The sequence below is a fragment of the Crocodylus siamensis genome, chromosome 15 (assembly GCF_052110815.1).
Source record: "Crocodylus siamensis isolate JL-2025a chromosome 15, ASM5211081v1, whole genome shotgun sequence".
In the NCBI taxonomy this organism is placed as follows: Eukaryota; Metazoa; Chordata; order Crocodylia; family Crocodylidae; genus Crocodylus; species Crocodylus siamensis.
Genome location: NC_143409.1, coordinates 46,103,164 through 46,125,463, shown reverse-complemented (window position 1 = coordinate 46,125,463; position 22,300 = coordinate 46,103,164). Strand labels below are relative to the sequence as shown.

Below are 22,300 nucleotides of genomic sequence, written 5' to 3'. Positions count from 1 at the left end.
CCCTGGAGGAGGAGATGTGTGGGTGCCAGGGGCTTCCCTGGCCAAGCAATGCCCACTTCCAAAGGCCCTTTTGGTTCCTTTAGTGACCAGCAGGCTGGGGCTGGGGTTTACCCTTGGGTAAAATAAGTCAGATGGTGAGGTGGGAAATGCCCCCTCCTGCCAACCTGGCCAGAGTGCCCCAAAGTACCGCTGCTGCTAACAGCGACAGTAAGAGAGGGCTCTGCTGGCTCGTACTCTCCATGACTAATAGGATGAAGCCACGAGCAGGTCCAAACTTTGCAACACTACATGAGTGAAATGCTGTTCTGAAGAAGCATCTTCCCAGGAGAGGTTTCCCGTTTGGATGGGACCTTATTAGGGGTTAAAAGAAAAACCCTGGAGAAGAAGTGTTTGGATCAGGTTCCAAATCAATTTTTCATGTCAAGGTAACTTTCCGCTCACAGCCTTGTTCCTCTTTACACTGCATTATGAACTGTTCTGTGACAGGTGGAAGTAGGAGCACAAAGCTGCCATTGACCTGCAGCGGGACTTTCTGCCTGGCCCCAGAGAATATATATTTTTTGCCAGTGTCACTCAGCAGAAAGATATGTTTTTCAAGTCGGCAGGGAGCAAAAAAACAAAAAAAAAGTCAAAATGGACTTTTCCCACAAAGGGGACTGCCAGTGCAGTCGCTGGCAGGCAGGGGGCACCATACGACTGCAGAAATAAACCCATCAAAAGAGTGAAGGCTGCTGATTTGCAATACTGTGAACTATTGATTATTCTTAGCAGACAGGGGTGCTGAAGGGATGAAAACAAATCCCTTCCTGCCTCTGATTTAGAGCGCTCTTAATCATTTATGAGCTCTTTGGAGCCAAGCTAAACTCCTGCTGATCAACCTGAGGGGAGTTGGGCAAAAAGGGCCCCAGCCTGCAGACAGGCCATGGGGACAAAATGCCAAGTCCCACAGGGAGAAGGATGACGATTTATTATTAAAAGCTTGTGTACATTCAGTGCTGACTGGTGCACAGGTTACAGAGCTCGGGCTGCTGGGGGCGTGCTGGGGGGTCTGTCCTGGCTCTGGAAAGGGGGCTTGTGGGTGGGAGGCCAAGGGCTCTGGGAGGAGCAGGAGGAGGGAAATTTGGGCCACTTGTCCTGGGGTAGCCTTGTGTCAGAGAGTGCCTGGGGTGCTATGAGGAGCTGGCAGCCAAACCCCCTCCCTCCGGTAGGCCCCTTCTCACTGCCTCATTTTCTTGCCCCTCCAGATGCTGCTGCTTCTGCTGAGTTTGGCACTAGGTGCAGAACCCGGGGCTGGGGCACTGCGGCTCAACAGCACCGAAGGTACGAGGAACCCTTCAGCTCCCCGCTGTAGCACTCCGCAGCCATGGGGGAGAGCTGCTTATCCTGCCCCCCCGTGTCCTGGCTCACCCCTGGGGGGTGGGCTTGGACAATCCCATAGGAGCCCACAACTATGAACACCCCTGGATACACACATGCATGTACAACACCTCCGCCCCCCCATACCCATGCACATGCAGGCACTCATGGATACTCTCTGCATGTACGCATGCACACAAAAGGAGTTCAGCACACACAGAGGAGAGATTCTCTCATTCAGGCTATCCAGCTTTCCCTCACACAAGTGCACACACATGCACAGGTTTTGTCCCCAAAAAGAACTGCAGACAGAAGGTGGAAAATACAACACTAACATGGGGAATAAGCCACACACACAACCATGGAGAATAAAATGCACAACAACCTTGGAGAATATAACACATTGACATGAACATGGGGAATAGAGCACACACACAGTTTTGGGAAATACAACACACAGCCATGAGGAATACAACCCAAGGAGAAGCCTAGGGGATACAACATACATACAAAGGATCTTTCTGGGACTTGCTACACACACACACACACACACACACACACACACACACACTTTCTCTCTGTTACACAAAACAAAGGTAGGTACATGAGCATGAGGAACACAACATGAGCAGAAAGGGGATGCAGGCAGATGTACATACACACCCCTGTACAGCCACTGGCTCACCTGCTGGCCTTGAGCACAATCAGCCTCCCCCCGTACTCCCACCATCTGCCCCCTGGCCCCAGCCCAAGGGCTGCCCCCCTCCTGAGTGTGCCTGTTTTTGCCCCCAGGCTGTGAGATCATCCACCCACCGCGGGATGGGGGGATCCGGTACCGGGGTCTCACCCCTGACCAGGTGCAGACTGTGCGCTTTCTGCCCTTCAACTATGAGATTGAGTACGTGTGCCGGCCTGACCGCGAGATCGTGGGCCCCAAGGTGCGCCAGTGCCTCCGCAATGGGACCTGGACCGACATGAGCCACCCCAGCCGCTGCCGTGAGTCACCCACCCTCTGGGCACTGGAACAGACTTGGGTGCAAAAGACATGGTCTCTTCCCCTCTAGGAGGTGCCAGCTCAAATCTAACCCAAGCATGGGGCGACAAGGATCCTGGCTCTAGCAGGAGGGGATAGGGCTGGAGGTCTTCCCCCTCTAGTAGGACACTAGGTCTGATGTAGCCTGGGGCAGCAGGACTGGCTGGTTTGGAGCTGTTTCCCCTCTAGTGGGTGTTGGCTCAGATCTTGCCCCAGGCAGGGAGATCTTGGGATTCAGGACCCAGGACCAGTGCTAATGATCCCCTCTGCCCTCTCCCCCCACAGTGAGGATGTGCCCCAAGATTCACCTGAGCCTGGAGAATGGGCGGGCGGTGCCCCAGGCCATGGAGCGGGTGCCAGTGGAGGGCACCTGGGTGGAGTATCACTGCAACTCTGGCTTCCGCCTGGTGGGCAGCTCCCGCAGCAACTGCACCAAGGCAGGGCGCTGGACCTCCCCCAAGCCTATCTGCGAGTGTGAGTCTTGGGGGAGGGTTGGGGAGCTCTCCTGGGGGGGAAGATAGGCCTAAGGGGTGTCTGAAGGATGAGGGAGGTGGGGTTAGGTCACTGAAGGGCTTGGGGAGCATCTCTGGGGAGTGGGAAGGAGATTGGGGATGTCATTGGTTAGGAGATGGGGGCTGGCCATGGAGGAAGGGTCCTTGTGGGATGTCCTGTGTCCCCTGCCCATGGGTGTAACATGGCTTTCTCTCTTCTTCTCTCCCCTGCAGTGCGGCGCTCCACCGGTGAGTGTCTGTCATTGGGGCCCCTTTTACCCTTCCCCCTTCCCTTTCCCTTCCCCTGGTGTCTGAGCTGAGCTGTGTCTGTTCTCAGCAGCATCTGGCTCTGGCTGGGCCCAAGGGTCACCCTGTGGCTGTGCTGGGCAGTGCAGGTCCCGGGGTCATGGGTTCTGGTTCTGACCCGCAGGGGGCAATGCCGCAGGGGCGGGTGGGTGTACCAAACCGCTTGGGTCCCGAATCCCTGCTGGACTGACAGCTGTCAGGACACACGGCCAGGAGTGCCACCCGCACCTCTAGGATGGCTGGGGGCCAGCCCCCCATGGCTTGACAGGCCTGCGAACTCCCAGGCTCCCGTGACGTATGGGCACTAACCAGAAACCCTTGGCCCCAAAGGCACGTCCCCCCTCCCTGGTTCAGGTCCTCGGTGGCTGTGGGGGCTGTTCCCTGGCTCCCCCCACAGAGGAGGCTCTTTGCGGGTGATTGGAGCCTGGCTCCCGGGCTCCCCAGCACAGCATGGTGGGGCTGCAATCTGCATGGTGTCCCCCTCTCTGCAACCCCATGCCGTCCCTTCCCTGTGCATGCAGCCTCTGGGGTGGGGGGGGTGGGTAGGACACATGTACAGGATACCACCCCCAGGACCACGTTGCAGGGGAAGATCAGCCTGGCTCTTCTTTCCCTCCCCACCTCCAGTGCCTGGCTTTGCATGTGGGGCCCCCTTGGGAGTCCTGAGCCAGGCCTGATGACAACCCAAAGAGAGGAGCACAGTCCTGGGCATGAGGCATGGTGCTGGGGCTCAGGTCCCCCAGATTGAATACGCTGCCCTGCCACAGGTTTCTGTGCCTCAGTTTTCCCATGTGCAAACTGGGGGAGAAGCTCTTCCCAGTCTAGCTCCCCTGGGCTCCTTGGGGTAGGGAGTGTTTCGCTCTCATCTGCGCAGTTGCTGGCAGAGCGGGGCCTGATCTGGGTCACCGTGTGTCTGTGCCAGACCCTCCCCCCATCTCTGCTGCTATTCAGCGAGTCCTTCCCTCCATGCCTCCATTTCCTTTCTCTCTCTCACTTCATCCATTTTCCCAGCTATTCATGCCTCCTTCTTTCCTTTATGCATGCCTCCCGCTGTCATCTTTTCTCTATTCATCCATTTAGCCATACTTCCATCCCTCCAATTCCTAGCTCTTCCTCCATCCATCCGTGTACCATTCACCTGTGTCTCTCTATCACTCTGTCTGTCTCCATATTTCCCCTTTCATCAATCTATCCTTCCAGCCACCTCTCATCCAAGCTTCCTGTCTGGGCCTCAGCCTGTTCACCCATTCATCCAACTGCTTCCATCCATTTTCCTGTCCTTCCTTGCAGTCATTTATCCTTCCCTACACATAGCCATCTCTCATTCATCCATCTTTCCATACAAACACCTCTTCATCCATCCGTACATCCGTCCCTCCCTCTCTCTCCGCCCATTCCTCCAGCAGCAGTCCTTTCCTCTGTTTATCCACCCATCCTCCCTCTATCTGTCCCCTGCTCCTCTCAACCGTTTGTCCATCTGGAAGTTACCATAAGGAGGAGCAACAGGGTTTGGCTTACACTCCCCCGATGCCCCAGCCCTAGCCCCCCACTGCTTCCACTGGCCCCTGCCCTGGACCTGTAGCTATGCCCTGTGCACTCCCGTCAGCTACCCAAAACACAGGTATCTGGACTATGGTGCCCCGCCGGTGAGAATGGCCTCCCCTCCCTCCTGCCCCTCCACTGGGCGGCTCTGCCCTCCCCCAAGGCTGGGCATCACCTGCTATGAGCCCTGGCCCCTACTGCTGTCCACCTGCGTGCAAGCTTGGCACAGCTGCACATGTCCGGAGCCAGGACTCCTGTGTTCCCATGCTGGCTCAGGAAGCGTGTCCATGTGTGGGGGCGGGCGTGGGCCTGCCCCTGAAGTGCACTAGTCCCAGCAGATGGGGGTGGGGAGGGGTCCCTATGCTGTCCCTACTGCCTGGGTTGCCTGCCCCCCCTCTGTCCCACCAGGCAGGGCACCGCTGCAGGTAAATGCCAGCACCTGGTGTGGGGGAGGAGAGGGGAGCTCAGCTGGGAGCCCCCCTCCCTCCATCTCCCCCCCCACCTCCTTCCTCTCCTCCCCTGCCAGCCCTCCATCTCTCCCCCTCCCCTCCCTGGCACTCCTTCCCCCTCCCTCTCCCCAGCCCTCCCCCCCACAGTTCATTGCCATTCTCCCTGCGAAGCCAGCCCCGTATCCGCGGCTCCGCGGTGACATCAGCCGCCCCCCCCAGCCTGACTGCAGTAAAAGGCAGCGCCATGGACCAGGCTCGGGCCGCCACCACCACCACCGCTGCCCCCCGTGCCCCCTGGCCCTGACCCCCACACCCCCCAGCCCCGTCATGTCGTGCCCCCCCGTGCCACGCTGCCCATCGCCGCGGCTGCTGGTGCTGACCACCTGCCTGCTCCTCTCCTGGCCCTCCGGCGGCACAGGCAAGAAGGCGGTGCACATCGGGGCGCTGTTCCCCATGAGCGGCGGCTGGCCGGGGGGGCAGGCCTGCCTGCCCGCTGTCCGCATGGCGCTCGAGGATGTGAACAGCCGCAGAGACATCCTGCCTGACTACGAGCTGCGCCTCATCCACCACGACAGTAAGGTGAGCAAGGGGCGCCGGGGGGCATGGGCTTGGGTTGGGGCAGGAGAAGGGCAAGGGGGCAAGGGGCCTTGGGCACTGGGCAGGACAGGGGCATGAGGGCACTTGGATGATGGGCATGGGCAGGTGCACTGAGGTGAGGGCCATGGAGGCACTGTCAGGAGTTGTTTGTGTGGGCACAGGCACTGACATAGATTTGGATGGGGCACTGGCAGCAGCGGCATGTGGGGCACTGACAGGCCAAGTCAGGGGGCACTGGCCTGCAGCGGGCATGGCTGGCAGGGAAAGGACACAGTCATGGGGTGGGGGGAAGCCGGCATTGCAGGCACTGACAGAAGATGGGCACAGGTGGCACTGACAGAAGATGGCACGACTGGAAGTGGGGACAAGGGGTTGGCACAGGGGGGCATCACTGGGATATTGGCACAGGGGGCAGCAACCGAGGGTGTGGATGAGGACACGGCTGGAAGTTGGGCCTGTGAGGTATTGACCGGAGATGGAAGCTGAGAACGGGGCACTGCCAGGATTTGAAGGAGGGCAGTGACAGGAGGTGGGCACAGAGCATTGATTGGAGATGGCACAGTGACATTGACAAGACATGAGCACAGCTGGCAGTGACAGGAGTGTTCAGGAGGACACGAGGTGCTGATGTGGCTTTGGATGGGGACATCAATAGAAGACTGGCCTGGGACGTTGTGTGGAGAGGGGTGTGGGGCACTGAGGCACTGAGTGGTGTGGAAGGGGGGTGGTTGGTGATGCCAGGAAATGGGCCTTGGGAGATGACAGGGCATGGGTCTGGGGTCACTGGCAGAGGATGTGAATGGAAAGGAACCTGGCATAGGCATCACTGCCCAGAGACTGGGTCAGGGGCACTGGGAGAAGGAAATGGGGCATTACCTGGGGAAAGACTGGAGATGGGAGTGGAGGCACTGACAGGAGATGGGGATGGGGATGGGGAAACTATGGAGGGACAGGCATGCCTGGTACAAGCAGAGGGGACTGATAGGAGATAGGATTGGGGACCCCTATGGGAGAAGGGCACTGGGGGCTGCACTAAGAAGTGGGTGGGGGGGCACGAGCAGGGAAAGAGGATGAGGGTATTAATTGAAGGTGAGCACAGGGGCTCCTGTATGTCAATGGCCTCAGGTGCCCTGCTGGAAGACAGGTGTGGTGGGCACTGATGAAAGATGGGGCTGTGGTCACAGACAGGAGAGGAGCACAGGGGCACTGGGGGCCGATGGCAGGTGATGGGGAGCACCAGTGCCAGGAGATGGGCCAGGGAGCAGTAAGAGGAGATGGGAATGGAGAGCACTGACAGGAAGCTGGCACTGTGGAGACAGTGGGTACAGGTGAGATGGGCAAGGGAGGGGCCAGGGGCTAGGGGTATGGCACAAGGGCTAGTAAGTGTCCCAGGCCTTGGATGCCCTGTGTGAAGATGGCCAGGGTGGGCAGTGCTGGAGGGCGCTGGTAGGGCGGGCTCTTGGAGACATGGACTTGGATATGGGCAGGACAGCAGATAGGCCCAGGGCATGAAGAGGAGATGAGAACGAGGCATCGAGATTTCTCCAGTGACATGGAGGTGGGTATGGCTGGCAGTGAGTAGAGGTGGGGATGGGGCACTGATGGAGGATAAATGTGCAGGGCAGCACAGGAGATGAGCCCAGGGAGAGGGGCACAGGAAGGGGCCAGACAGGCCTATGGCTCTGTCACAAGTGGGGCAGGAGATGGGCCCAGGGCCACTGAGAGCAGAAGGGCACAGGGAGCCTGCCTGGAGCACATGCTGCACACATGTGCACAGGGATGTGGGCACAGGGACAGTGGGGGACAGGCACAGAGGCACTGACTGAAGCACTGTGTGGGGTAATGCCAGGTGCGAGGGCGGGAGGATGCTGCCTTCGCTGGGGAGGGACAGAGTGCATTGGTGTCTCCAGGAGGGACGGGCTAGGGCAGGGATCTGGGAAGCCAGGACTCCTGGGTTCTGTTCCCATAAAGTCTTGGCAGGATGCCGAAGGCAACTTGCTCTGTCCCTTTTCGTCTGTCTAGTACAGAACTCCTTGTGTAGGGTCCCTCTGCACCCCCACCCCCACTTCCTCCCAGCACATGGTGGGGAGTGCACACAGGGAGCAGTGGGGAAACTGAGGCACAGAGCAGGAACATCACTCAGTTAGTCCTGACTCCTCATGTAATCCCCTAGACACAAGTCCTGTCCCAGGGCCTGCAACCAAACCCTGGCGCCCCTTCTCCCAGCTCTGTCCCTGTGCTGCGAGCCGCTCAGTCCCGTTCTCCCTCCAGAGCTGGGGTACAGCCCCGGGGTCTGGTCTCCCGCCACCCCACCCCCTGCATAGGAACCCAGCCCCTCCTTGCAGCACCCAGCAGTTTGCCTGTCCCATCCCATCCCATCCGCTGCTCCCTGTTCCCACCTGTCCCTCCTTGCCTGCCCATCCTTATGCAAGCCCTCTGCCTGCATGCGTGTGCCTGGGGCCCTCCCCTGCAGCCCCTCACTCTCCCTCTCCCGCCCCCCCATCACTGGATTTCCTTTGTCCCAGATCTCCGAACCTCTTCCTCCCCAACTGCCCCCCTCCGTGCTTCCCCGCTCCCTAGCGCTCACAGGTTGCCATGGCAGTGGATGCTGCTGTGCCTGCTGATGCGGTTGTCATGGAAACTGATCCTCTCTCTCTCTCTCTCTCTCTCTCTCTCTCTCTCTCTGGGCAGCCATGTCCTGAATAATTCATGGCCCCTCACAGTGTCCGGCAGGGAGCGGAGGAGGCAGTGACCTCTCCCCCCTCTGCCCTTTCCTCCTCTCTACCCCCAACCTGGCCAGCGCCCACGAGAGCAGCAGGGAAGGTGGGCTGGGGGGAGGGGACAGGACCTATAGAGACTGCAGCACAAAAGGGGGATGGGAGGAAGTCAGGACTCCTGGTTCTCCTCCCAAATCTGAGAGGAGTGGGTTAAAAAAATGTGTGCGCGCACGCACAGGTTTGGGGCAGGGGCAATCTGGGATCCGGGGCAGGGGGCCAAGGGAGACGTTGGAGCAGAGAGCCGGGGCACCAGCTAGCTTCTCTGGATGTAGTGCAGTCTGGTGGGTTAGGAGGGCAGGGGGCCTGGGTCCTATCCCGTCTCTGGGAGGAGAGTGAAGCCTGGGGCCTGGGAACAGGGTCGGGGCTGGGAGCCGGGACTCCTGGGTTCCCTCCTTATCTCTCGGGCTCATGGTTGGAGTGGGGAGGTCTAGTACGTGGTACACATGTGACCTTCTGTCTGCCCCGTCCCTGCAGTGTGACCCGGGCCAGGCCACCAAGTACCTCTACGAGCTGCTCTACAACGACCCCATCAAGATCATCCTGATGCCCGGCTGCAGCAGTGTCTCAACCCTGGTGGCAGAGGCTGCTCGTATGTGGAACCTCATTGTGGTGAGCTACTCTGCAGGCACTGGGTGCCGTGCCTGGACCTGGGGGAGGTGGAAGAGCAGGGGGGAGAGGGGCCAGCCTGTGTCTGTGGGGCATGGGGGGGAACGGGTGTGTGGAGAGGTCAGTCAGCACTGTGCTTTGGGGTGTCCTAGTTCAATGGGGTGTGTTGAAGGCAAACAGCTCAGAGGACTGAGGCTGTGCATTGGTGTGGCAGGTTGTAGGCAGGGTGTGTATGTGTGCAAAGCTCAGGAGGCTTTGTGTATGTGTGGGTGTGCAAAAGCTGATCTGTAGGGGTGGTAGGAGGTGGTTATGTATGCTGGAATTTCAGCATGTGGTTGTACAGGGGATGCTATGTGTAGATTGGCACGTGCTCGTTTACAGGTGTGGATACGTGTGTGGGGAGTGGCTGTGCGGCTGTGTAGCTGTGTGTGTAGGGTTTGGTGCAGGAAGGGCAGTGTTTACACTGGCACCTCTGTGTTAGGGTTAACAGATCTGAGCTGGTGCCTGCACTGGGTAGCGTTGGGTATTGGAGAGCGTGTGTTGGGTGGGGGTTGAGTGGAGCAATAGGTGTGCAAGCTCATGCGAGCACTGGTGTGTGTTAGCATGTGTGTGATAAGTGCATGTGTAGGGGGTGAGCAGGCATCAGTTTTTGGAGGTGAGTGAGCAGGCATGCCTATGTGTGCAACTGGCAATGCACGTGTGAGGAGGAGAGTTTGCATGTGATGCATGGTGAGTGTATGAGCAGGTGTGTTCATGTGTGATGGTGAGTGGGTGAGGGGGCTTGTCTGTGCAGCATACTGATGGCAGGTGTGCAAGTGGTGGTGTTGGCATGCTTTGAGGTGAGCAAGCTCATCTGCGCGTACTATTGCTTGGGCATGCACGTGTGTTATGTGTGTTGGAGGAAGTACAGGCCAGGCTCACAAGAGCTGTGTTAATGTGCAGTGGTGGTGTGCAAGTGTGTGATGACTATGCCATTATGTAGTGGTGGGTGTTCAAGGACTGCTTTATTGAGCAGGGGTTGGTGTGTGATGATCGTAACAGTATGTGAGAGGATGCCAGACCTCGTTGTGTGGGGATGAGCGTGCAAAGGCCTTCTCAGTGAGTGTTTGTGAGTACATGTGAGGTCTGTGTTGGTGTATGGTGGTAAGTGTGCGAGGGCTGCATTGGAGTTTTGGCAAGTGCTTAAAGGCTATATCGGTGTTGGGGGTGTGAGTGTGAGTGCATGGTGGTGGGTGGGCAAGGGCTGTGTCTGTGGGTGTATGAAGGCTGTGCTGGTGTGTGCCAATGAGTGTGCAATGCTTGTGTGTATGAGAGGACTGTGGTGGGCTGTGCTGGTGGTGCTAATGGGTGTATGAGGGCCGTAGTGGTGATGCCAGCAGGTGTGCAAGGGCTGTGCTGGCCTGTGGTGGTGGGCTTGCTCACACACTGTGTTCCTCTCCCTCAGCTCTCATACGGCTCCAGCTCACCGGCGCTCTCCAACCGCCAGCGCTTCCCCACCTTCTTCCGCACACACCCGTCGGCCACACTGCACAACCCCACCCGTGTTCAGCTCTTCAAGAAGTGGGGCTGGACCAAGATCGCCACCATCCAGCAGACCACAGAGGTCTTCACCTCGGTATGGCTGTGGCCCCCCAGCCTCTGGCAGCTGCCCGGGCCCTCAACCACCCCCATCCCTAGAGTCAGCCCTGCTCAATGCTCCCTTGTCACTACTGCCCCTACCCAATGCCCTGATTTCACAGTGGCTCTCCCCGGTCCCTGAGCACGTAGCCACCTTCAGCAAGTGCCCCGACTCCTCTGCTTGGGCCTACAATCTCTGCCCAGGGCCACAACCCTGCCACAGCCCATGGCCCCAGCCCTGCAGCCTCCCTGTCCAGTTCCCCAAGTCCTCCCTATCCTCACACCATGCCTTGACCCTGAAGTCCTACAACAGCCTCTGTCCAGCCCCTGACCCCACATTCAGCTGCACCCAGCACCCAGGTCCTTCAGCCCCTATTGTGCAGTTCTCCAATCCTGTCTGGTGGCCCTGATGCCCCCTATTGCCTCCTGCATTGACCCCCATCTTGCCTCCCTGATCCCTAGACCTCCTGTAGTGCCCCCAACCCAATGCCCTGCTGCTTCCTGCCATCTCCCTATGCCCCACCACCACCCCGCCCCTGCCTGCCCTTGCCCTTGCCCACCCCCAGCCTCTTGGCCTCTCTAGCTAACTCTGTGCTCTTTCTCTCCCTTGCCCCCCACACTCTTAACTGCCTGGTCCCTGCCTCTGCCTGCCCCTTCTCACAGACCCTGGATGACCTGGACCAGCGGGTGAAGGAGGCCGGGCTTGAGATCACCTTCCGCCAGAGCTTCTTCTCTGACCCGACTTCTCCTGTCCGTAACCTCAAGGTGATTTCCCAGGGTGAGGTGGGAGCAGTGCGGGGACATGGGGGAACCTTCTCTGTCCCGATGCTCAGTGCTAAGGCTAATGCCATCCGGTGCTGGATGGGGGCTGGGACCCAGCTCCACTTCCTCTACTTCCCATTCCCAGGCCTTGTCCCTGGGTAGGAGGCTGGGGTTCCACCTGGTGACTTTGCTGCCCAACAGCCCTGCACTGAGTCAGGTGCCTCATCCACCCTGAAGTCCGGTTGTCCCTCTGGCGTGCTTAGGAATCCCCCTCCCCAAGCCCCATAAGCACAGGAGCCTCCCCAGGGAACCCACAGAGGCCGCGGGGTCCTGCGTTTGCCCAGTGTGAGGCGCCAAGGTCAGAACTGGGCAGGAATGTTTTGAGGTCAGGGCATGCCCAGCCGTCGGAGCAGCAGGCTCCTGCGGGAAGAAGCCAGCCTCTGCAGAGCTTTTGCCAGGTCCTGGCTGGAATCCACTGGCACTGCCAGCGGCCTGGTGGCTGGGGCACTCATGGTGGCACGTGGCTCAAACCCCACCTCTGCTTGAGGCAAACCGGGGCTTGAAGCCACGTCTCACATCACAGTAACATTGCGGGAGTCAGCCTTGCTTTGGCCTGAGTGGAGCAGCTTCACTGAGAAACTGCTTTTCAAGCCCTGGGGCTGACCCAGAGTCAAGTCCCTGGTCTGGGTGCAGGTAGCAAGGGTTTGAGCTGGGCTCTGCTGCATGCCAAGGCAAGTGCTGTCACCACGGGGCTGTTTGTTTTCTCCCCAAGGTGCCCCCCACATCCTAGATCTGGCAGGACCCACATGCTCCCCCATTTAACCCATTCCAGCACCCCAGACATGGTCCTTGCTATATTGGGTCCTCCCTACTCAGTGCCCCCTGGGTGGGTCACAGCCTCGTGTGGGGTGGGAGTGACGCATGCTTGTGGAGGCAGAGATATGCAAAGCATCCTCTGAGTAGGTTGGCGAGTGCTGGGGATGGAGACCTGGCCCCTCCTAATGGTTGTGGGAGCAGAAATGGGGGACAAGTGGCGGGCGGGGAGGGTGTCTCTCCAAATGTTTCCCCTGCCTAACTCACCAATTGTGCCCCTGCGGCTGTCTCCCACAGCGCCAGGACGCCCGCATCATTGTGGGGCTCTTCTATGAGACTGAGGCACGCAAGGTCTTCTGCGAGGTGAGAGCCGGGGAGGGGGCTGGGCTCAGCACTGGGGCAGCTGGGGCCAAGCTACCTGCCTAGTACCGGAGGAGCAGGGAGGGCTGCTGTTCTCACAGATGCTGGCATCTGGGCCACAGCCCACATGGCCACACCTGCATCCAGGATCCGGCCACGCTGCCCTCTGACGCGTGCTGCATCAGAATCTGGCCCGCTGCCCGAGACCGGACGGTTGTGTTTCCTGCGTGCTTTGCACCACCAAGTCTGATCAGAGCCAGGTCCTGCCCCTGGCCTGGGGGGTCTCTAGGCATATTCTTTGGGGAAAATCCTGTGTGGCACCCCTTCTGAGGGCTGGAGCCCACGGTCCCACAGTGTGTCCCTTGGGCGTGGCGGTGACCTTTCCTGCTTTCCCGCTGGCCATCTCCCCAGAAACTGCCCAGAGAGAGGGGGAGCCTGCTGGATTCGTTTAACCCTTCAGCAGCTAGGAGTGAGCACAGGACACACACACGCATGTGTACACACACACGTGCGCACACACGTGCATATGCGCACACACATCCAGGCTTTGCCCGGGGACTCTGAATACAGCATTGCCCCACACTCAAGAGGTGCAGAGTACAAGGGAGTACAGGGTCTTTAGCAGCCCCTGCCACTCCTGCACACAGTGTCCCTTCCCCTCCTCTTGGGCATCTGGGGAGGGCGGGGGCCTTGTCCTCATCCCTGTTTAAACAGGCAACTCAGTGACCTTGAAGATGGTTGCTGGCCTGGCACAGGCCTGTAGCTAATCTGGGCCTTCAATGCTGCAATGTGTCCCTTGGTTCCCTGCTCCAGCCCAGCCCTCCCTCTGCAGGTCTTCTCCCTCCCCCATCTTGTTCTTTCTGTGAATCCTTTTTAAAACCCTTCCTCTGTCGCCTGGTTTCATTGTTCAGCCCTCAGTAACTTTCCACTGCTCCCAGCCATCCCCTGCCAGAGGCAGTTGGAGCAAACAGTTCTTTTGCCTTTTGTGTGGCACCCCCACTGCCCTGCCTGGGTCGACCTGTTTGGTGAGCCCCGCTAATCCGCTGCCCCTGCACACACACATGCACACATACACACACACCATGCACCAGGCCATCAATGGCCTAGTTTTCATTCCCAGGGAGCGTTTCTGGAGCACAGTTAACCCTTCAGGGCCTGGTAACAAGCAGTGCAGGATTAGACAGGTAAACTGAGTCGTGTCCCAGCAAGGAGAGCCTGGAGCTGGGCCTTCTCTCACATACCCCCCGGGAGCCCTTATACCCTGCTTGTAGCCACAGCAGCGGCTATCAAGGCTCGCCAATACCTCATATGTTCAGCAGACAAGGCCAGAGGGCACCATGAGGCAGTGTTCATGGGTCCCTCTTGGCTCCTATCACCATGATAGTTGCATGGGTATCTACATGGTGGGGTGCGGGGGCTGTAGAGTAATCTCAGCACAACAGGGATCTGGGACCAGTCCATATCATATCCTTTCCCCCGGACCCTTGTGCCTGCCCTGTAGAGCCCGTGCCAGGAGAGGGCCCCAGACAGCCTGACCTCCAACATGGCACTTAGCTCCCTGCCCCAATGTCAGCCTGTGTCTGCCAGATACTTGCATAAAGACACACACACCACAGCACACAAGCTGCCACCATGGCGAGACCCTCCACATCCAGGCACATCCTCTCACCCACAGGTACCCCAGTGTCTGTGCGTGATACAGCTCAGCACCCCCACTCCACACTGCAGGTTGCAGAGACCATGGCACACATGGCAACAGAAGCACCACCGCATGCCCTCCATCCGCTCCACATGCTCCACATCCTCCATGTGGGAAACGATCACGTGAACACCAGTATGCACAGCCACCCACCCACCAAACCAAAAGCACAGACACAACAACTCAGACATAACACACATATACCACAACAGCCACACAAGACACCCCCTCACCTACCCCACAGCATATATACACCAGCCCCGTTGCACTGCACTACAGCAGGCTGTCATCACAACACAAACATCACAACATGTTCCCTATCCCCTCTACACCCACTATAGCATCCATACATGACCCCTTCATGCAAACACCACAGCATGCACACACACACTCCCATCTCACCAAACACATACACGACCTCCACATGCATGACATGACGCATGCACATTAGCCCCCTACAATGCACCACAACACTCAGTCATTGCAACATAGGCACCACAACATGCTCCCCATCCCCTCCAAATACCGCCAGACTCACATGCTGCCCTTCTACACATACACCATCCCCCAGACCCACATACCAGCACATACAAAACACAATGCATACTAGGTCGCCGTGGTGTTTGGGAGGATGGAATGGTCTGAGTTCAGATAAATGATTGAATGGAGCTTGTACTTGGACGGGTGAATGGATGGGTGCTTATGGGGAGGGACGTGTGGGTTCAGTGGCTGACAGTCCCCTGCCCTCCCCCTCTCACAGGTGTATAAGGAGAAGCTGTACGGGAAGAAGTATGTGTGGTTCCTGATTGGCTGGTATGCTGATAACTGGTTTCGCATCAAGGATCCTGCCATTAACTGCACCGTGGCTGAGATGACAGAAGCCGTGGAGGGACATGTCACCACCGAGATTGTTATGCTGAACCCTGAAAACACCCGCAGCATATCCAACATGGTATGGAGGGGTGGGGTGGGGAGACCAGGATGGAGACTCTGAATCTGAGGGGAGGCTGGGCAGCTGTCCCCAGGATGAGGGGGAGACCAAGGTGGAGCCGTATGTCCCCCTCACTGCCCTTATTCTGGCCTCCTCTCCCCTGCTGTGTGCAGACATCACAGGAGTTTATTGAAAAGCTGCAGAAACGCCTAGGCAAGAACCCAGAGGAGACAGGGGGCTTCCAGGAGGCACCCCTGGCCTACGATGCCATCTGGGCCCTGGCCCTGGCGCTCAACAAGACCTCGGCTGAGCTGGTGAAGAAGGGACTGCGGCTGGAGGACTTCAACTACAACAACAAGAACATCACCGATGAGATCTACCGTGCCCTCAACTCCTCTGCTTTTGAGGGCGTCTCTGTGAGTTACCCCCAGGCCCCTCTGCCCCTAACAAGACCTACTACATCTTCAACCTCTCCATCTTTGAAGCCATTTCTGTAAGATGCCCCCAGACCCTTCTGCCTCCACCCCTCTGTACATCCAACCCACACAATCCCCCAATCCTCCAGCGCCCCATCTCTTCTGGTGTCCCTCTAAGTGCTCATCTCACTCCTCTGGCTTCCCCAGGTCCCCAGATAGCATCTCCTCTCCGCCCTCCCCAAGCCCTCCAATATGGTCTCCTGGTGCAGCCAGTATGGCCAGTCTTTGCCCAGACACTGGTAGAGCAGGGCCATGGTGCCGTCTCCTGGGTGCTCTGCACAGTGACCTCCGTCCTCCTGCTGAGCCAGCAGTGGGGCCCTTTCAGCCTGGTGGATGTGGTCAGGTGCTCTGGGGTGATGTCCTGTTGGTGTCTCCCCCACACAGGGCCATGTCGTGTTTGATGCCAGTGGCTCTCGTATGGCCTGGACCCTCATCGAACAGCTGCAGGGTGAGTGACAGCTTTCCCCTTGCTGCTCACAGTGCACAGTGGCATAACACCCCATCTACAGTGCAAGTGTGCCTCACCCACCATATAGCAACCTCCCTCCACACCACAAAACAATCCACCAACACCATATAACTTCCAACCACTGTGCAACCCACCTACCACCACACACCAACCCTCCTATGCCACAGCAATCCTTTACCACAACCACAAAACACTATGCACAGCACAGGCTCCCACTGCCATATAATGACCTCCCTACACCACACAACTCTGAACATTAATACAAACCCTCCCACCACTATACATATCAGCACAACCCCATGCCCACCACATACCATTCAAGAACAGTCTCATACCACAACATACCAACACCACACAATCCCATACATATCAGATAACCCCAGGTATATAATATAGTGGAACTTATGGCCTATACAACCCCCTCACCTATAAAAAATGCCACCACCCCAGAACACAACCGTCTTACCACCACACAACAACAGACCACCATTATCACCATACACACAACAGAGCAATCAAAAACAGTATAGTTGTCCTCACCTCAAAGCAATCCAACTATGCAACACCATAACATACCACAACGCCCCTACCCCACAACTCAGCATGTGACAAAACCACACACTTCCAGCCTGTGTACAACAACTTCCACAACACAGAGCATCACCCCAAGCACACAACCACCCTACACCTCCAGCCAAGGTGTAAGTGAGACCCTGCTGGTACAGGAGCCCCCATCACTACACACACATCAGTGCATGACAAGCCCACTATGAAGATAACCATTCACCTGGATTTCTTCTCTTTCCCCTGCACCTCCTGCCAAAACTAATTCACTTGGATCTATACACTCCCAATGGTCTCTCCACATGCACACACAACCACACACGCCTACATAGGCAAGCTTTACAAATAGATAATGCACGTGTTTCCCCTACACTATGGGGGATTCAATGCAAGGTTCCTATGTACACCTCTCCATCACACGCCATCCTCCCTCCCCTCCTTTAGAGCTGCTCCCAGTGCTCCCACCCAGCCCCTGCCATCCCCTACCAGTGTGTTACCCATCCCTTTCTCCTGGCAGGCGGCGTCTACAAGAAGATTGGTTACTATGACAGCACCAAGGACAACCTGTCCTGGTACAACAACGATAAGTGGATTGGTGAGCTGGGGACCACCCACCTCTGGGGATTCTGGGAATTACCCACCATAGGCTAGGAGCATGGCCAAGTTAGGTGGAGTTTCACACATGCTGGAGATTAGGGCTAAGATCCAGCATGACCTCAATAAACTGGAGAGATGGTCCAAAATCGATCAGATGAAATACAATGCCTTGCACTTAGAACAGAATAATTGCATACATAAATGCAGATCGGAGAATGATTGGCAGCACTGCAATACTGCAGAGGAGGGCTGGGTGTTACCTTGGACCACAAGTTGAATGTGAATCAACAGCGTGCTCTCGTTACAAACAAAACCCAAAAGTATTCTGGGTCGTATTAACAGTAGCATCTCTTGCAAATCAGACAGTGATTCTTCTGCTCTGTTCAGCATTGATGAGGCCTCACCTGGAGTACTCTGTCCACTTTTGGGCCCAATGCTTCAAGAAGGATAATGACAGATTGGAAATGGTCCGGCACAGAGCAACAAAAATGATTAGAGGCCTGGGAGGCAAGACTTGCAAAGAAAGGCTGAAAGAATGAGGGTTATCTAGCCTGGAGAAGAGAAGACTGATGGGAGGATTTGATAAGAGTCTTCAAATACCTGAAGGGTGATTATAAAGAGGACGGAAATAGACTTTTCCTTGTGGCTATAGGGGACAGACTAGAAGCAATATCTTCAAATGGCAGCAAAGGAAATTTAGGTTGGAGATTAGGAAGAGCTTTCTGAGTAAAAGCATTGGAACAGGCTGCCTAGAGAAGTTGTGGATTCTCCATCCCTGGAAATTGTTAAGAGCTGTTTGGACAGACAGTTGGCTGGGATGGTTTAGTCAGGGATGGTCCTGCTTGGAGCAGGGGGCTGGACTAGATGACCTCTGAGGTCTCTCCCAATCCTTCTTTCCTATAATCCTGTGATCCTCTGTGGCTCAGCAGTCAGGAGCCTAGAAGCCTGTGAGGTCTCGGGGGTAAAAATGGGTCCTGGAGGGGCATAGGTGGCCTAGGAGGGTGCACATGGCCCTAGGGCCTTGGGGGAGCCTGTGGGAGTGTGGAGGTTCCCTACAGCATGCAGTGGCTCCAGTGGGCTTGGTGGCAGCATGAGTGCAAGTGGGTCCCATGGTGTAAACATAGGTTAGCAGGGGCATGCAGGAGGATACTGGGGACACGTGTAGCTTGAGGAGTTTGCTGGTGCGGGTTTAAGGGGGGTTCTGGGGGAACCTGCAGGACATAGCAGGGGGGTGAGAGATATGTGGGAAGCCACCAGGGGTACTCATGTGAGTCTGGAGGGTGTTCATAGATTCACAGATGTAGGGTCGGAAGGGACCTAAGTAGATCTTCAAATCCAATCCCCTGCCCTGGGCAGGAGAGAGTACAGGGCTCAGATGACCCCAGCTAGGTAATTATCAAACCTTCTCTTAAAGACCCCCAGGGTAGGAGCCAGCACCACTTCCCTAGGAAGTTGGTTCCAGATCCTGGCTGCCCTGACTGTGAAGTAGCGCCTCCTGATGTTCAGCCTGAACCTACTCTCAAACTACTTGTGGCTGTTATTCCTTGTTACTCCGGGAGGTGCTCAGGAGAACAGGGTCTCTCCCATTCCCTGCTGGTCCCCCCTGGTAAGTTTGTAGATGGCCATCAGGTCCCCTCTCAGCCTTCTATTTTGAAGGCTGAAGAGGTTCAGGTCCCGTAGCTTCTCCTCGTAGGGCCTGCCCTGCTGCCCCCTGATTATGCTAGGGGCCCTTCTCTGGACCCTCTCCATGTTGTCCACATCCCTCCTGAAGTGCGGCGCCCAGAACTGGACACAATACTCCAGCTGTGGCCTGACCAGTGCTGCATAGAGGGGGAGGGTCACCTCCTTGGCCCTGCTTGTGATGCATCTGTGGATGCGTGAGAAGGTATGGTTAGCCTTACTGACTGCATCCTCACATTGGCGGCCCATGTTCATTTTGGAATCGATAATGACTCCAAGATCTCTTTCTGCTTCTGTGCTTTCGAGAAGGGAGTTCCCCAGCCTGTAGGTATGCTGCTGGTTCTTACTGCCCAAGTGTAGCACCCTGCACTTGTCAGTACTGAATCCCATCCTATTCTCATTCGCCCACCCCTGTAACCTGTCCAGGTCCAGCTGTATACTGTCCCTCCCTTTTAGTGTGTCCACCTTGCCCCAAATCTTGGTGTCATCAGCAAATTTGAACAGGCTGCTTTTTACCCCCTTGTCCAAGTTGCTAATAAAGAAATTGAACAGTGTGGACCTGAGGACCGAGCCCTAGGGGACTGCACTGCCCACTTCCCTCTAGGCTGAATATGATCCATCCACCACCACCCTCTGGGTGCAGCCCCTCAGCCAATTTGCGACCCATCTGACTGTGTAGGCATCATTGCCACAGACACCTAGCTTTTTGATGAGAATGGGGTGGGAGACAGTGTCAAAGGCCTTCCTGAAGTCCAGAAAGACTACATCAACCGCGACACCTGTGTCCAATGATTTTGTGATCTGATTGTAGAAGGCAATCAGGTTGGTCTGACAGGACCTGCCCCTAATGAACTCATCCATGCTCATTGCCCCTGAGCATCATCCCCCCGCTAATCCTTCCCAGATGTGCTCCTGGATAATCTTCTCAAAGTGTTGCAGGAGCCCTAAGGGGTCAAGGAGACATGGGTGAGGGCCAGAGGGATGCAGAAGTCTTTGTGGGCTCAGGGGGACATGGGAGTCTCAGAGGGCATGTTTGGGTCATGCATTAGTGTCAGGGATACAGGGGTCCCAGGGGACACCAGGGTCCCCGGTGCTGGGGTGCATGCAGGGTGCTGCTTGTTGAGGCTGGGAGCATGACCCCCAGCCTGATGCAGGGCCTGGTCTGCTACTTGGGGCCTCTCTTACTGCTCTGTGCAGGATGAGGGGTCTCTGGGTGCTGCCCCTGGGTGACTCTGCTGTCTGTCCTGCAGGAGGTGCCCCCCCAGCTGACTACACCAAGGTCATCACAACCTTTCGCTTCCTGTCGCAGAAGCTCTTCATCTCGGTGTCGGTGCTGGCCAGCCTGGGCATCCTGCTGGCCATCATCTGCCTGGCCTTCAATATCTACAATGGGCATGTCCGGTCAGTGACACCCCAGTAATCAGCATGGCCCCCTCCATGCTCTAGGCCCCCTCCATGCCCAGCACAGAGCCCTACATCCTACACATGATCCCATAGCCACCTCTCCCCAGCCAGTACAGCCCCCCATGCCCTGCCCAGCACAGTTCCCCATGCCCACTGTAGCCACTGTGCAATGCTGTGACAAGCTGAGCTGGTGCCCATGGCAAGCCCTGTGGGAGAGCAGGGCGCGTGGGGTTGTATAGGTTGCAAGGGTGGGGCCTGGGGGTATCAGCCTTGCCCACTAGGAGCTCCTGAATAGTCCCAGCTGAGCTGTTGTCTGTGCTCTCTGCCTGCCCTGGCTCTGCTTCTTTTAAAGCAAGAGCAGCTGGGAACTGTTTTGAAGCATGGCAATGCTGTTGAGACTGAGGGGGTGAGGGGTGATTCTGGCCCCCCTCCTAACTTGGCACCCAGGGCAGGTGACTGTCTTATCCAGCCTTAGTTATGTTGCTGCCCTTACATGCACTGTATGTTCAGTGACACCCCGCACAGCCCAATGCTCACCCTCAAACATCCGTAGGTCCCCGTGGTCTGCATGTTTACCCCACAGCCCCAAGTGGCCAGTACATCCCCTGTTACAATGAATACATGTGTGTCCTTACAGCCAGACACAGGCAGTTATTGTCCCTCCTTTGGGACAGCCTGTGCATCACAATGGGGCTATCTGGTCAGTGTCCCTCCTTACCATCCCAAAGCCCATCCTATCCTGCCCCAGAGGAGAGACATCCCTAGTGGGGGCAGGTGTGTGCCAGCAGGCCTGGGGCAGGGTTAGGAGGACGGCAGTTGTGCCCGTAGGACTGGGAGGGCTGTGACATGTAAGTCTGGGGTCTGGGGTAGGAGGCTAGGGGTTGGGAAGGTGGCACCTGGGGCTGTGAGAGGATTAGGGCTGGGGTGAAAGGATGATCTCTGGGGTGCATGTGGGTGAAGGGGGCAGGTAGGAGTGATATCTGGGGTGTCTGGGGGTTCAGAGGAGTGGGAGCTAGGGGGCTGGCCTTAGGGACCCCCAGGTGATGCCTGGTGCCCCACCGCACAGGTACATCCAGAACTCTCAGCCCTACCTGAACAACATGACGGCTGTGGGCTGTACACTGGCACTGGCTGCTGTCTTCCCCCTTGGCCTGGACGGCTACCACATCGGACCTGGGCTCTTCCCCTTTGTCTGCCAGGTAGGTACAGCATGGCCCAGGAGTGGGGCTGGGACAGGGTGCCAGCAGAGAGAAGGCAAGGCAGGGGGCACAGGGATGAATCAGGCATGGGGTCCTAGCAAGAGGGGCTCTCATGGGATAGGCAGAGAGCAATGCTAGAAATGGGGCACAGCCATGGGCCCTCTCCTGCGGGCAGGGCTGTGAGAGGCGGAGAGTCATGCTGGGGGCTCTCTCCTGGGGTAGCAGAGGGCAAAGGCAGAGCTCTGAGGGGTGGGGGGCCCTGCCAGCCATGCCCTCAGGCTGCTGTCTGTGTTCCCTCCCAGGCACGGCTGTGGTTGCTGGGGCTGGGTTTCAGCCTGGGCTACGGCAGCATGTTCACAAAGATCTGGTGGGTCCACACCGTCTTCACCAAGAAGGAAGAGAAGAAAGAGCGACGCAAGGTGAGGAGTGCACTGCTCTGGGCTGCTGGGTGGTGGGAAGTGGGGCGGTGAGCTTCAAGGCAGGGAGGGGGCTGTGGCTCAGCAGCCAGAGCTCACCTCAACTCCCCATGTTGCTCTTGGGAGCTCTGTGCTTCAGCGAATGGGACAGGGGCT

The 22,300-nt window shown here is 57.4% G+C and overlaps 1 protein-coding gene across 4 annotated transcripts in view; it reads left to right on the top strand.

The window, feature by feature from the left end:
- GABBR1 (gamma-aminobutyric acid type B receptor subunit 1) overlaps positions 1–22,300 on the top strand; it is a 43,111-nt gene that overhangs the window by 15,454 nt on the left and 5,357 nt on the right. The window contains exons 3-19 of one of the 4 annotated variants that reach the window (XM_090029975.1): positions 251–425; positions 1,245–1,320; positions 2,149–2,352; positions 2,675–2,863; positions 3,115–3,129; positions 5,596–5,756; positions 9,026–9,160; positions 10,602–10,772; positions 11,438–11,539; positions 12,647–12,712; positions 15,169–15,360; positions 15,513–15,755; positions 16,200–16,263; positions 17,366–17,443; positions 20,376–20,526; positions 21,596–21,728; positions 22,031–22,147. In XM_090029975.1, coding sequence (XP_089886101.1) covers positions 1,245–1,320; positions 2,149–2,352; positions 2,675–2,863; positions 3,115–3,129; positions 5,596–5,756; positions 9,026–9,160; positions 10,602–10,772; positions 11,438–11,539; positions 12,647–12,712; positions 15,169–15,360; positions 15,513–15,755; positions 16,200–16,263; positions 17,366–17,443; positions 20,376–20,526; positions 21,596–21,728; positions 22,031–22,147 — 2,097 coding nt within the window. In that variant the 5' untranslated portion in view covers positions 251–425. Of the gene's footprint in view, positions 1–250; positions 426–1,244; positions 1,321–2,148; positions 2,353–2,674; positions 2,864–3,114; positions 3,130–5,595; positions 5,757–7,253; positions 8,598–9,025; positions 9,161–10,601; positions 10,773–11,437; positions 11,540–12,646; positions 12,713–15,168; positions 15,361–15,512; positions 15,756–16,199; positions 16,264–17,365; positions 17,444–20,375; positions 20,527–21,595; positions 21,729–22,030; positions 22,148–22,300 lie in introns of those variants that run through there. The other 3 variants (XM_090029974.1, XM_090029976.1, XM_090029978.1) reach the window with 3 other exon arrangements.